The sequence below is a fragment of the Onychomys torridus genome, chromosome 7, assembly GCF_903995425.1.
Source record: "Onychomys torridus chromosome 7, mOncTor1.1, whole genome shotgun sequence".
Taxonomy (NCBI): domain Eukaryota; kingdom Metazoa; phylum Chordata; class Mammalia; order Rodentia; family Cricetidae; genus Onychomys; species Onychomys torridus.
The window spans coordinates 81617520-81633551 of NC_050449.1; the positions used below are offsets into that span (position 1 = coordinate 81617520).

Below are 16032 nucleotides of genomic sequence, written 5' to 3' on the forward strand. Positions count from 1 at the left end.
TTCTCTACCAACCCCAAGCCAAGTAAATTCTTCCACCTTTCTTCCTTTATCCTTTGCCCCATTTGCTTGCACTTCGATTATAGATAACCTCTCTGTCCATATAAACTCTCCACAATCAACACTTTATCCACCTATAGTAGAAACTGTCACCCTAACATTTCTCTCATAGATAGACTACAGGATTTATAAACATGTGACATGAAGGCAAAGGGGGAATTATGTGAAGGAAGGAAGCAGACCAGTAAAGGAGAAAAACAGGAGACAGAAGGGGAAGCAGTGACAATGAACAAGGGACTGTGCTATGTATGTTAAAATCTAGTAATGAAAATTAGAGACCCAAAAGAATTTTATTAAGTTTACATGTTAAACACATTTAAGTATTTTCTAAATTGCTGGTAAAATATTTCATGGATTTATTTCTTTCACCAGATTCATTTAGTTTAAAATGGTTAAATATACATGATGGTAGTACACACATCTATATGTGTGTATGCATGCACGTTTGTGTTTAAGAAAGGGTCCCATAACATAGTAAAATTAGCTTCAAACTCATGGCAAGAACCTTAGCCTCTTGCATGCTGCATTTATTCACCATCAGATACAAGGTATAAGGTATGTTGTTTGAATGTCAAAAACCCCAGCACTAGAAGCCTAAGGTAAAACCCTCTTGCAAAAAAAATAAAAAATCAATAGTAATAAAACCTCACTGTCAATATACAAGTAGACATCTCATCTATCAGTGTTAACACAGGTACTACTAGGCAGTTTTGTTTTGTTTTGTTTGGTTCGTTTTTTTCAAGACAATATTTGTACTCTGGAGAATTATGGACCCTACAGCCACTATCCACTGAATCCAATTCAGCAGCACAACACACAAGTAAACATGCATACTTGCCTGTCCTGTCCTCTTTTCTGTTGTTTTTGGTTTCTAGGTTTTGCTTTTTTTGTAAGAGAAGGAGTATTTATTTTATGTGTACAAGTGTTTGGGCTATTTATGTGCCTGGTAACCCCAGAAGTCAGAAAAGGGTCTCAGATCTCCTGGAACTGAAGTTATAGCGATGGTGAGCCACTATGTGGGTGTTATAATTGGAACCCAGGTCCTCTGAAGTGCAACAAGTGCTCCTAACAGCTGAGAAATCTCTCCGGTTCCTTGTTTTTGGCTTTTGTTGTGTTTTCTAAAGACAAAGTCTCACATGGTAGACAAGGATGACTTCTAACTTCTATTCCTCCTGCCTTTACTTTCCTAGTTCTAGGACTATAGGTGTGTATCACATACTTGGTTTGTGTGTTATCTAATATCTAAGATCAAATCCAAGCCTTTATGAATTCTAGACAAGCACTCTACCTCCAGAAGTCCATCCCCAATCCCATTTCCTGATTTGTTTGTTTTTTTTGAACAATCCAAAATACTATACTCCTAAGCATCTCAGAAGAAAATATCACCCATTAATCTAGTCTTAAGCCCTACAACTGAACACTGTACCACATTTAAAATTATTTCAAGTGGAGGCTAGAAAATCATCAAGCTACATACAAATTCTGGTGTAAGAAATGACACTAGTTGGGCTATTTACCCAGCAGCTACACACAGTGGCACTGGTTTGTTGTTCTTGTTTGTTTGTTTGTTTTGCTTTTTTTCTGATTGTTTTGGTTTTTTTTTCAAGACAGGGTTTCTCTGTGTAGTTTTGGTGCCTGTCCTGGATCTCGCTCTGTAGACCAGGCTGGCCTCAAACTCACACAAAATCCTGGCTCTGCCTCCCAAGTGCTGGGATTAAAGGCGTAAGCCACTACTGCCTGGCTCAGTGGCACTGTTTTAGCTGAAATAATTTAAAAATGGGCAGAGGCATGCAGTTCCAGGCCAGACAGGACATCATCTCAAAAAAAAAAAAAAAAAAAAGTTTTCTCTATAGACACACATGGTATGTCAGGTGCTGTATACCTATCCATACATACATATATAGATGTATGCAAACGGGTCTTAACATAAAAGTAAACTTTTTTTTATTCTAGAAATAAAAGTTTCTTTGAGCAATGGATGATGGTTCAGGCAGAAACTCACAACTCGACAAAGTGTTAACGATAAATGTCAACTGGTACTCAGTCAAAACTGGAACCTTTATCAAGAAACAAAAGTCAGGGAAGACTAGAGCAAAATGTCTTCTAGATGTGGCAGGACCACTGCACTGATTAATACACAAGCTAGCCAACACTTCAGCATGGAGAAGCAAGAGGTCACTAGCCCCCACTCCTAACTGAGCACATATGGGCAGTTAATGGCTTCTGGGTAAATAAAGGGAGTCAAGTTGTAAGGGTATGTATGGCCCCTACTAGGTTGACCACACTCCCTGGATGGCTCCCACACCCAGAAGCATATGGGCAGCACAAACTGGACTCAAAGGATTATTTTTTAAAATAATAAAAATTTAATGATACTTGTACTTAATTCAATGCTCAGAGGAAGCAGACAGATCTGTGAGTTCCAAGGCCAGCCACGACCACTTAAGACTTTGTCCTTAAAAAAAAAAAAAAAAAAAGAAAATAGAAAAAAGGACATTGGGGAGAGGGACAGAGAGGTAGTAATGGAGCTCGGAATAGTTAAAAGGGAGAAATGTGAATAAGATCAAAATACATTATATGAGTTTTTAAGCAAATAATACATATATACTGGCTTTCAAGACAGGGTTTCTATGTGTAGACCTGGCTATCCTGGAACTCAGAAACCCTGTCTCTTCCTACAAGTGTTGAGATTAAAGGCCTACGTATGCCATTGCGCCCAACAAAAATAATTTTAATACAAACCTGAAGTTGTTTTAACCTCATGACTTCCTTTAGCTATCAACAACTAACCCAGTTTATAGCCAGGAGCTTATAAAGAAAGCCTATTGTAACTGGCAGTGGTGGGGCATGCCTTTAATCCCAGCACTCAGGAGGCAGAGCCAGGTATGGATCTCTGTGAGTTTGAGGCCAGCTTGATCTACAGAGCCAGTTCTGGGACAGACACCAAAACTACAGAGAAACCCTGTCTCACAAAAAAAAAAAAAAAAAAAAAAAAAAAAGGGCAAAACAAAAAACCTGTTTTATAAATAACCCACAAGAAAATGCAAATTTATAATCTGTAATAGTTTGGGGTTTTTTTGTTTGTTTTGAGTCATGGTTTCACTATAGGTCTGTCTGCCTCTCCTCCCAAGCACTATATTGTAAGTGTGAATAAATACACCACTATACATTTTTTAAAATATCTTAAACACCTTAACCTAAAATATTTCTCAAGACACAACATAAAAGGAAAAAGTATCTCATTTTTATCTATGAATAACTCAGAAGCGGCATTTTCTCAATGTTTGGTTGTGTATAACTAGAATAACACTCCAATTACATAAAATTTCACTTTAGTCAGTTATAACTCAAACAGAACCTCAAAATATGACCCAAATCAGGATCATTTCTAAAATATGTTCTATTGAGAAATTATTTAGGAAGCGCATGCTCATATCCAAACATCTAACAGAAAACATCTAAGTCAATTTCAATTTTGTATTTTCATGTTTCAACCACTTCATTCCCTACAAAATCTAGTTATTTTTCATCTTAAAGTACATCTCCTAAATCCCATGCACAATAATGAATCCCTTTTTAAGGGACTAGGGAAATGGCTCCAGTTAAAGAGTGCCAGCTGCTCTTCCAGGACTGAGGGTTCAATTCCCAGCACCCATATGGCAGCTAATCTTTTGACCTCCAAGAGTACTATGTAGTGCCTTTGTTGAACAGAAATACATGCAGACAAAATACCTTAAAGAAATGTTATTTGTAAAGTGGCTGGAAGAACATAGACCAGCAGTTAAGAGTACTAGCTATTCTCTCAGAGGACCCAGATTCCATTCCCAGCACCCACAGGGTGACTCACAACCATCTGTAGTTCCAGTTCTTGAGGATCTGATACCTACTTCTTGCCTTCACCACCCACAACAGGAATACAGAGGGTGCACACACATACATGCAGGCAAAACATTTATATACAGAGCTAACTTTAACAAGAAAGAAAATCTTAAAAATAAATGATACTTCCAAGAGATTCCAGTGGATCTAAATGCTACCAAGAATATCTTTTTTTTTTAAAGATTTATTTTATTGTGTATACAGTATTTTGCCTATATCATGTCTGCATACCAGAAGAGGGCACAAGATCTTATCACAGATGGTTGTGAGCCACCATGTGGGTGCTGGGAATTGAACTCAGGAGCTGGCTCAGAGGTTAAGAATATCTTTTAAAAGGCACCAAACTGCAAAGTCTCCTATTTACCCACAATTAAAATTAATTATGACTGAGCCAGGTGGTGGTGGCGGCAGAGGCAGGTGATCTCTGTGAGTTCGAGGCCAACCTGGTCTACAGAGTGAGTTATAGGACAGGCACCAAAACTACACCAAGAAACCCTGTCTTGAAAAACCAGAAAAAGAAAGAAATATGGAAAGGTTAAGAATGAGAGTTCGTAGATCAATCAAAAAGGCTATATGGTCATCTATGTTGTTTCTGTTATTAGTCAAAATATATACTATTATTAATACATGTATATTAAAACTACACAAGCAAACCATAATAATACAAATTTGGATTCTATTTATTAAACCATGAGAGTTTTCTAAACTAAAACATCTCAGTCTATTTATTGGTACTCAAAAATCATGTTAATGGTGAATTATATGTTGTCACTATTTAATGCTTCTTGAATTCATCTAGAAATGAGATAGCAAAAAAGTAGTCCACAGTTAAGAGCACTGCTGCTTTTGCAGATGACCCAGGTTCGGTTCCCAGGACCCACATGGTGTTTCACAACTATCTGTAACTCCAGTTTCACAAGACCAGATGCCCTCTTCTGACCACCTCTGGTACCAGGCAAACCACACAACCCGCATAAATACATGCAAGCAAAACACTCATACATACAAAATAAATCTAAACTTTCACCTTAATGCCACTTCAAGACTTTTTTCCCCAAAAAGTTGAGTCTAGTATCAACAGATAAAATTCTCTATTAGCTTTTCTTTAGTAAGATGGTTCTTTGTCTTCATCATTTTTATTACTGCTCCAACTTTAAAAGGTTTTTGGCTTCTATTTTTTTAAAGGGGCTAGAAAAAAATGGCTCAGTCGTTAGAGCGCCAACTGCTCTTCTAGATGACCCAAGGTTCGACTCCCAGCACCCACCTGGCAGCTCTCAATCCTCTGTTAACTCCAGTTCCAGGGATCCAACACCCTCTCTTCTGGACTCGACAGGCACCAGGCACACAAGTGGTACAGATTTACATGCAGGAAAAACACCCATACATGTAAAAAAAAAACTTTTTAAGCTACTTTGTTGCTACCTCACATAAATGGTGTTATTTTATACCCCAAGCAAATGACTTTTTAATGTGTTATGTACACATGTATACAGTGGGCATGCAAGCTAGCTGACACTAGGTCTTCCTTTTATCAATTCCCATCTTATTTTTAAATGACTGGGTCTCTCAGTGAACCTGAATGGAGTTCACAGGCAAGATAGCTGGCAAATGAGTTAAGGATTCTTTGTTCCCATCCCCCAGTGCTTAGGTTACACAAGTTTATCACTAAGCCTGTCTTTTACATGAGTGCTGAGGATCTGACCTCGAATCTCAAGCTGGCATAGCAGGCACTAGGTCAATGAGTCATCTCCCCAACCCAAAGGGGATGATTTCTAATAGCACTTCTTGCTGCAGCTTCAAAAAGTCCTTCATTTCGCCTCAACTGATATCAACTTTTGATAGCTCAAAGGTTACCAGGCTACCAGAGAATGGCTCCCTGCAGAGCTATATAATATTCCCTCTGAAAGAGAAGCATTCTTGTAAGAAAAAAGTGAACTATTAAAAAAAAAAATCTAAATTCCTTAATTCTTTAAAGAAATCAAGAAACACACTTTCCTAATGTTAAGCACACATATTCAATTATACTCATCAGCAGAGATTCAAGCAATAGAGAACTGCAAAATACACTTATTCTTTTCCTTAAGGTCTGCCTTAAAATGATGGTGAAAATACCAAATCTGAAAAATGAGAAAGATACAGTATACAAAAGTTTGCTTTCAAGCCAGTCATGGTTAAGATTCAGAAGAATCCTGAATACAAGGCTTTCCTTGGCTACACACAAGTTCATGGCCATCCTTTGGCTACAAACACCCTTTAAAAATAAGGTGGTCAGTCATGGGGCTAGAGATGGCTCAGAGGTTAAGAGCACTGGCTGCTCTTCCAGGGGACTCGGGTTCAATTCCCAACACCCACATGGCAGCTCATAGCTGTCTGTGACTCTTTCAGGGGATCTGATTCCCCCATACTGACATACATGTAGGCAAAACATCTATGTATATAAAATAAAATTTAAAAAAAGATCTATTTTAGCACATTTCAGAATATTGGGTTATGTATGCTATGCCATTATGCCAGCAAATAAAAGACTACATAGTAAGTGAAGTAGTGGCCTAACCAACCACTTTCTAATTGGATATGGTCACCTCCTTGAAAGAGAATACAGGGTGTTGGGGATTTAGCTCAGTAGTAGAGTGCTTGCCTAGCAAGCGCAAGGCCCTGGGTTCAATCCTCAGCTCCACATGGGGGGGGAGGATATATAGGTCCAACACTATAAAACCAGGTGAAAGTTTATGGCTGGGGAGGTCCAGGCAGGCCCAAAGAGGCCAGCATCTGCTGATGTTTTGCTAAGTAGACGTTTAGTTAAACTGTCTTCTAAACATTTGTGAGTCTCTTTTTAAATTTTGTTTTGTTTTGTTTTTTTTGAGACAGGGTTTCTCTGTAGCTTTGTAGACCAGGCTGGCCTCGAACTCAGAGATCCACCTGCTTCTGCCTCCCCAGTGCTGGGATTACAGGCATGTGCCACCACCGCCCCGGCTGGTTTGGTTTTTTTTTCTTTTTTCTTTATTATGTTGATTGCAGGCATCCAAGGAGGCCAGAAGATGATGCTGGATTACCCGATGCTAGAATTACAGGAGACGATGAGCCACCCTATGTGGGTACTGGGAACTAAACTGGAGTCCTCCACAAGAATATATATGTTCTTCATTGCTGAACCAACTCTACAGATCCCCTCAACATTTGTTTATACCCATAAACTAGTGATGCTCTCAGCCTTGGGCACAGAAACACTTATTGCAGAGGATGATGTGCAATGTAGACTCATAACTAGTCAAACTAGTCAAAGTGCTGAGAATAATGGACTACTGATTGCTTGGCCCTAAATGGGTCAACTATATTATTCCCTCCAAGGCTCAGGCAGCAACAGCAGAGTTGGCAGTAGAAAGACTGTCAGAGTTGGAAAATGGGGAAGAAGTACTATGAAGCATGAACTTCTGGACATGGCATACCCTTTGCAATCAGAGATACACAGGAGCTAAGCTACCATTAGGCTCAAGGATTAAAGAGGGCCTCAGGAGGCCCTACCCCTCCCTGGGGAGCACTTCCAAGTTAATAGCTATAGAGGAGGATGAAAGTCATTTTCTTCAGTTGTGTAACCACTACAAAGTAGTCCAGAAAACAGCATCCTGTTCATGCTCATACTAATTGAGAAGAACAGGGTGTCAGCAAGAGAGGGAAGGAATTGTTGAGGGGATATATGATAATATATTGTATACAAGTATGAAATTTTCAAAGTGACTGTAAATATCTCAAAATTTAAAACACAAAAAGCATCAGCAGCATGCCTTTAATCACAGCACTACAGAGGCAGAAGCAGGCAGATCTCTGAGTCCAGAGCTACAGTGAGACCCAATCTCAAAAATAAATGTACATATACATAAGCCTCAGATATCTGAAGGATTTCCAATTCAAATATCCTACTTATCCTCTTTAAGAATTTTTAGCGAAATCAACCTGAAGATTTTAAATTTGTTTAGATTCCACAAAATAGATAAGCCATTTTAACAAGTAGCAGTCATAGCAAGTTGTCCACAGAAATCATAGGCATGTGGAGAAAGGGGTAGAAGATTTCTCAAAGTCTGAAGCCAGCCTGGCCTACAATTTCAAGTTACAAGTAGGCCAAAACTACATAGTGGAAAAGAAATAACACACTCCTTGAGTTTTAACTAACCACTGGCTCTTAAACTTTTTATAATTTTTAGAAGTAAAAATGTAATTACATCATTTCCCCCTCCCCTTCATCCTTGTAACTCCTCCCATGTACATGCACTCCCTTGCTCTCTCCTGAAGCTAATGGCCTTTACTTTAATTATCATTGTTGCAGGTGGTAGTGTGTATACACACTATTGGGTTTCCTGGCTGGCCTCAAACATGGTAATCCTTCTGCATTAAGGCATAAGCCACTACATCTTTCTCATTTTTGATTCATAGAATTTAATAACATCAATCTATTATATATAAGCCATTAGTTCTTAACACTTTTAGAATTAGAAAAACCAATTAGGTCTCACCTGATTTCCAGTGTTTTTAAATCAAGTATTCCCACTCAACAAAATCCTTTATGTTGATATCTAGAAATTTATCATCCTGGTCTCTGATATTTATTCATTTATTTATTGGTTGGTTGGTTGGTTGAGACAGTGTTTCTCAGTGTAGCCTTGGCTGTCCTGGAACTCACTGTAAATTAGGCCTTGAACTCAGAGAACCCCCTGCCTCTGCCTCCTGAGTGCTGGGATTAAAGGCGTGCACCACCACCACCTTCCACCTGAATCTTTTGATTCTGTTTTATTTAAGTGTATGGACATTTGGCCTATATGTATGTTTGTATATATGCCACATGCCTGGTAACACCAGAAGAGGGTATAAGATCCCCAGGAACTAGAGTTACAAATGGTTTTGAGCTGCTCTGTGGGTGCTCAGAGTTGAACCTGGGACCTCTGGAAAAGTAGCCAGTGCTTCTAACAGCTGAGCTATTTCTTCAGCCCTTTTGTGAATTTCTGAAGGGAAAAATATGGCCCAAGTGTGGGAAAAACCTTTGGGAGCTACATCATAAACCTTTTCACGATCCTTTGAACTTAAATATATATATATTTAATATATATATATATATACATATCCAATATATATAGATATATAGATATATCCAAAGACAGACGTTTCTGTAATCAACTAGGAATTCCATACAACCATCTTACAGATCCTGAATCTTATCCACTAATCCCTGCTATAATATTTTCATAGAAAAGTAAAAGGCACATTGACTCATCAGAACTTCAAAAACTGCCCGATAATGGCACATAAGAAAAATCTGACATTAGGATAGAAAATGTAAAATCTAAAAGGAGAAGGGACAACTTACCAGTTTAACAGCCTCTTGTGCTGCTTCTTTTGTACAAAAAGTGACAAACGCATAACCTCTGTTGAGACCAGTAAGTGGGTCCATCATTAAACGAAGATCCCATATAGGTCCAGCTTTCTCAAATAATGGAACAAGCTCATCCTCAAATAGATCTCTGGGGATCTTCCCCACAAATATCTGTAAATTAATATGAATTCACAATCATGGAGAATTCTTTAGGAAATTGGACACCTTTTACTACAAATGGTACAAGTTTTAGGTTTCTTTACCTCAGTGCCAACAGAAGGCTGCTGACCTGAATAAACGGAATCTGGAGGTGGTCCCCCATACTTCCTCTGTCCGGTTGTCACATCAAGTGTGTAGCCTGTTCTTTCCAAGAGTGCCTTGAAAAGTTCAAGTATTATTAATGCTTTATTCACATGATCACATACATAGAATTAAGTCAATCCTGTTCAAATCTATCCAATTATCTCAGCAACATTTCTCCATATAAATGTGTATGGTCTGTGTGAGAATTCTTCCTTTTATGTATACTTATCAAATTACAGGATCCTGAAATTTAAGTGTCCAATTAATTACTGAGCAATAAAAAGTAAAATCATCTATGAACACCTTTCAAGATATATCCACTCTGCTAATAAAAACTGCATTTAAAATGAACGCTTCTGATTACCTCCCAACTCTGGATTTCTTACTCAATAAATTCTTGTAACCCACCCCTAGACACACAATGCTATTTATGGGCATTTTGTCAACTCTGAAGATACCACTCCACTCCTCAAATCAAGCCTATACACTTGGAAAAACTTTATTATCTGGTGCTGAAGTGGCGTGCCACACAGCATGGCTCACTCATAAAAAATAGCCAAAATGACTTTGAATATTGTATGAAACTACAATAATTTTAACTTCTAGATTTATTCCTCTCAACTGTTAAAACACAATTAAGAGTTTCTCTTCATCTCTCATTATAGGTAAAAGTAACAAAAGGATGTATGTAATCCATTAATAAGCTATAAAACTCTATTAAGCCACAAAACCCCAAAAGTACTGTTCTCCATTTTATCAACTACAGAACAGTTTTGTAAGTAACAAAAACGGTGTTAATAACTAGCTGACAATTCAAAATAAAGAGACATGTTAAAACTTATCAAAATGTTAAATGACTAGAGACTGAGTCACCTCAGTACCCCAAAATTTCATCTTTTCTACTCAAATAACATGACCTGTCCAAAAAAAGAAAACAATTACTGATTTATGAAAACATATCAATTTTAAAAGTATTCATATACTTTTTAACAAAGTTTCTTAAACAGCTAAGAATCTTAAACAGTTCTAAGAATCTGTTTCATTACACTCAAATTTTTACTCCTTAAAAGTTTAAAACACTAAGAATATCAATTGAACCAAATAGGCCACCTTTCCTTTCCTTCATATAAAATCCCTGTGCTACAAAAGGTTTTTTAAATGTAACAGTCTTATGTCCCAAATAACACTGTCAATCTGGGGAAATTACTTTATCACCTCTATCAAACATCCTTATAAAAATGTCCAATTTAAGTCCCATTCAAGTTCATTCAACCCACCTCCTTCCGGGAGTTTTAGGAAATGTTCATAAATCCCCAATCACTGGAATAACTGCAATGGAAACAACTATACCCCCTTTTTAATGGAAATCTAAATTATAGTTCAAATTCAATCCACTCACAGCTAGACATGTCCAAACTCATGGTTTCTGATAACAACTCACTTCATATTCCAATCTTTCCATGATCTAAGCTTCCTTTTCCAATATGGGTAAAATAACACATTTATGCTGTTTAGCAACTGGGTTTCTTAAACTATAGCTTTTACCTCAAGAACAGTGGAACAATAGTAAAGAACATCAACTTAAAAACAAATATACTCAACTATACACTCAACAAGACAAACATAAAAACATAGCTGAATATGAGGAAATTTAATCTCCTTTATGACCTTTAAAAAAAAAAAATCAACCAGCAACACCACCAACAAAAAACTTTCACTCCTAACCCAATGTCCTTGCTTACCACACTGAACAGTTTTATTGTCGAAAAAGTTAGTTTTAGAAATAGCTATCCTTAGTAACCCAATTTAAGAGGCAATTATTAAAATTCCAAATTCATCAGGACCCAAGCCTCCCAAGAAAAACAACCAACCATTTGCCCCCAGTTTTGTCAGTAACCTGTAAGTATGAATTTAGACTCAACCATAGATCACACAGCATGGAACATTAGTGGCCAGACAAGATAAAAATGAATTGTTTTGAAAACCAAAATAAAAAATTGGGTAAGTTACTTATCAAAATTTAGTCATTAGAAGACAATAACCTTAGAAATATACTCAAGCCACACACAAGGAATATTTACCAAAGCTAGAAAATAACTCTTTTAAAAAAAAAAACCTTAAAGCTACAGAATGCTTTTAAAGACATACCTTAATCTTTGCCTCATCTGGTCCTTTACTAGAGTCCGCTACTTTGGTCCCTTGTTTCTCTCTCTGCCTGTAAGTCTTCATGACTCCACATAAAAAGGCACTTTTGTTCTGTAAAGAAATTTTCCATTCATATTAACATTACTATTATGTCTGTGTCTAATTAAATTTAAATGAGCAGATCAAAAGTACTCATTTTTTTTTATTCTTTTTACACTGACATTAAATTAACATTACCTGAACATGAGAGAGATCACTGTCTTTAAACTGTTGAAGTACTGCCAATGCGCCGTCTTCATTGAACTCTTTTAAAGCTTCGATAGCTCTTTCATCTAAATCACTATGTGCAACTAGCCCTGGAAAAGAGAAAATTTAGTTAGTTATCACCTTTTAAAATTTCCAAAGTCTTTCTTCCAGAAGTCCTGTATTGGCCAATACAGGTACACGTGTGACAATGATTCTTTCTACTCCCCTTAGCTACATAATGAAGATCATACCTTAGCCATCCTGAACTAAGTCCTCTCAACCACACAGAAAGGAGTCAACATAATTTTATATCCTGTTTTGTGTCCAAGTAGTCCTGAACACTGCAATATTTCTACAGTAAATACATAGGCCTATAAATCCTAAGTCAACCAACAAAACACCAAGCATAACAACTGAACATCTATCTACTCAATGTCAAGTACCACTAGAAAAAGGAACTACCACACCAAGAAAGACAAGAAGTAGCCTACAGTTACCAAGTTATTAAACAAGAATCCTGCTTTAAAAATACCCCAAAAAGTCACATGGGCTGCTCAACATTTAGCAGCTGTTGCTACTATCATATACTTATCCATCAGGCCAGACAGCCTTCCCCTAGGGAGGTCTTTTCCCCCACTTCATCCCTCCCTCTACACTTTGGAAAAACTCTAGATCAAACCTAAATTAACCAACTATCAGAACAAGGCAAAGCTCCAGTTCCCACATTTATTGGAAACCACAAAAAGTTGCTATTTTAGCTCAAAGCCAGAAATCCAATAGAAAAATTTCATAATGTAATTTTGCAAGTGTTAGTTCTTACCTGCAACGTAAATTTCATCTAGTTTTTCAGCAACTTTCTGTGGTAAACCAGCATCAAGCAATGTCTGAAAATTTTCTGAATGGATAACTGCAGAAGTAGTATCCATGGGCTCTTCAGTACCATTTCCATTAACATGTTCTGTAGCCATGTTTCCAGAGATCTGTTCAAACGCAATAAGCAAAATTAAACTAGGATCTTCAAAAAGAATAGAGGACAATGACAGTCCCAATCTTTTACTTTCTCTACCAGTAACTACAACCAGCCAGCCTGCGCCTCCCTTGAAAGAAACCTTAAAGTCACCATCTCCTGACATGCCAGATTTGGAGCCCGGGGTACAGAAGGACCGATTCACTACATTCTTCCTGAGCACCACCCCTGACTTCACCTGCTAACACTCGCTAGGAAAAACCTTACTACAAATGAAGCCCAATCAGCACAGGGACCGGCCCAGCCTGCCACATGCAGCAGTTCCAAAACGGAGAATAAGGTAGGTGTGGGGTGTGTGTGTGTGTGTGTGTGTGTGTGTGTGTGTGTGTCTGTGTGTCGGTGTGTCTGTGTATGTATGCATGTGAAGAAAGCAACGCTGGGCTTGTCTCTCTCCAAGGTAAACCAGAAAGTGCGCTTTTCCCGCCTGCCGCTTATAGATCAGTAACAACAGCCAGCGAAGAACAAAGCGCTCACACAAGCCACCTTCCCACCACCCAATTCCTCCACCCTTCACCCCCACACCCCAAAGCCCGCCCCCGACTCCGCACCCGGAGCGGCAGCCTCACCACTGCGGCCGCCAGGAGCCCATTAGAAACACGTGCTCTGCGCCTTCAAATGTCCTACAACTTCCTTCAACGGAAACCCACCGAGCACCGGGCCAAGGCGGTCGTCACCGCCTCCCAACATCAACCCGCAGTCGCGGTCCGAGCCCCCCGAACGGTGCAGCCGCACAATCTCGCCCCTCAACACCGAGGCCGCGGCGGCGCCAGGCCACGGGCTCTCCCCGCCCCCCAGCGCCGCCGTCTCCGCCGTGACACATGGCTCTCCGCCCCGGGCGCACCCCGATCGCCCGCGACCCCCGGCCCCCCGCACCCCTCGGTGCAGTGGCTGCGGCGCCCGAGGCCGACAGCCCGCGCCGGGAGGGCGTTCCGCCGCCAGGCGCACGCCCGCGGGAGCCGAGCACCGCCCAAGCCCGCCGGCCGGCCGCGGGACAGCACCCGCGCCTCTCCGCCCACTCCCGCGCCGCCGGCCACGACAGCACACCAAGTCCGCCGCCGCTCGCGGTCCGCGCGGGCCACGGGGCTGCCCAGGCGCCTCCTCCCGGAGCGCCGCAGACAAAGCCCGGCCGCGGCAGCACATGGGAGAGGAGGAAGTGGCGGCGCGGCCGCGGCCTACTCCCTGGCAGCCCCGGCCAACGTGCTCCTCTTCCCCCTTTGGAATCCATTTTCCAGAAAAGCCGGTTTCTCCCCGCGCCGCCCTCCCCCAAGCTCCCTCCACAATGTCATGGAGCTCCCCTCCCAGGCCCGGCTGCCGGCGGTCGTTACCTCCCCGCGGGGCTGCGGCCGAGGAATCCTGTCCGACCGGGTCGGGTGGCGGGGAACGCGTGCTCGCTGCTCCCTGTGTCCGGCGCGAGTGGAGCTGTTGTAAAATGGCGGCCGAAGCTCACGCCGCTGGCAGCAAACCCGATCCAGTTCCACTCGCCTCCGAGCGCGCTCCCCGTGCGCGCGCGCGCCCCCGCGTGACCCCCCCCCTCTCCCTCCCCTCCCCTGCCTGGCGCGTCCGCTTCTCTCACTCACTCCCTCAGCCCCTGCCCTCCTCCAGCTCCTCCTTCTCCCCCTGCCACCTCCGCCGGCCGCCGGCCGCCCTGTCCTCTCGGCCTTCCTCCTTTCCCTCCCTGCGCCTCCTCCCCCAGCGTCCCCACTCCCGTCCGCGGCCGCTCAGACACGAGTGGCCGCCCTTCTCCTCCTCCTCCTCCTCCTCCTCCTCCTGCTCCTCGCTGGCACTCTGGCTCACGCCCTCCCTCGCTAGCTCTCTCGGCCCGTCCCCAGTCCCTGCCGAGTCGCTCTTTCTCTCTCCCGCGCTGACGTGACGACGCAGCCGACGCCTCGGGACGCGCGCCCGGGGGCCCCGCCTCCCGCCCCGCCCCTCGCTCCTGGGTGGGTGGGGTGGGGGGACGAGACCCCGCCCTTCCGCCGCGGCGGCGGTGGCGGTGGCGGCGGCGGCGGCGGCGGCGGTGGCGGTGCGGGGCCAAGTGAATGAGAGACCCGCCCTCTCGTGCGGACACTCCCTCGTGCTCCGCGGGCGGGGCGGCCTGCTCGGCGTGTCTCACTCGTTCTTTGTCAGGAGACGAGCATCTCCCCACCCCGCCCTCCCCGCCCCCACAGTCCCCACCGCCGGCCGGGGCTCCGAGGGTGCCCGGCACTGGCCGCCCCGTTCTGCCGGGGCCGCCGCCGCCGCACCGCGCCCTGGGCGCTCGGGAAGCTGCAGGCGCACGTGTCCCCCGGGGCGGGGCGAGGCGAAGCAGACAATGGGGCTGCGGAGGAGGGGAGCCGCACGGGGAGGAGCGGGAGCGGGGGCTGGGGGCGGGTGGCGGAGCTCGGGGCGACCGGGTGGCGGGGCTCGAGTTCGGGAGTCACCCCGGGGAGCCCCGGCTTCCGCCGCTGGACAATGGGGCATCCCGCGGCCCGGCGCGCGCCCTCCTCCGCTCCCACGAACACCCTGGGCGGAGGGAGGAAGGGAGGGAGGGAGGGGCGGGCGCCGCGCCGTGGGTTCGCGAGGAAATCCCAGTGCCTCCCGCCCCGGGGATGACACCGAGGCCAGATTTGGAAGCTTAACCCGCCCGGTGGCGTTGGGTTGTGCAATGTTCCGTTTCTGTCCCTGGCCTTTTAAGCAGTTGAGTGCTCTTCCTGGCACACTTTGAACAACTTGAAGCCGCACAAAGCTTCGTGATTAGGACAACTGTGAGGGAAAATGTCTGTGTTTCTTCTTTTCAAACGTCTTGGCAACTAAACGTTATGTGAAGTGACATTTCCTTTGTAACCGTTTACTAGGTACAAGAAGGACAAGACAAAGGCGTTTGTATCTCAGACGGTATGGATACTAATTTTATCCAGAACAACTGTAATGAAAATTGCATTATCCTTTTTACCAAAAAAAAAAAAAAAAAAAAAAAAAAGAAAAGAAAAGAAAAAACAAAAAAAGCTTATTTTTAGAAAGCTACCGGTTCCCCCCA

General features: G+C 42.7%; 1 protein-coding gene across 5 annotated transcripts in view; it reads right to left on the reverse strand.

The window, feature by feature from the left end:
• LOC118586892 (synaptotagmin binding cytoplasmic RNA interacting protein) overlaps nt 1-14687 on the reverse strand; it is a 35076-nt gene extending 20389 nt beyond the window's left edge. For 3 of the 5 annotated variants that reach the window (XM_036192344.1, XM_036192343.1, XM_036192342.1), the window contains exons 1-6: nt 14345-14681; nt 12813-12972; nt 11984-12102; nt 11750-11857; nt 9562-9675; nt 9293-9469 (exon numbers count right to left, since the gene is read on the reverse strand). In XM_036192344.1, coding sequence (XP_036048237.1) covers nt 9293-9469; nt 9562-9675; nt 11750-11857; nt 11984-12102; nt 12813-12960 — 666 coding nt within the window. In that variant the 5' untranslated portion in view covers nt 12961-12972; nt 14345-14681. Of the gene's footprint in view, nt 1-9292; nt 9470-9561; nt 9676-11749; nt 11858-11983; nt 12103-12812; nt 12973-14344 lie in introns of all 5 variants that reach the window. The other 2 variants (XM_036192345.1, XM_036192346.1) reach the window with 2 other exon arrangements.
• Nucleotides 14688-16032: the final 1345 nt, after the last annotated feature.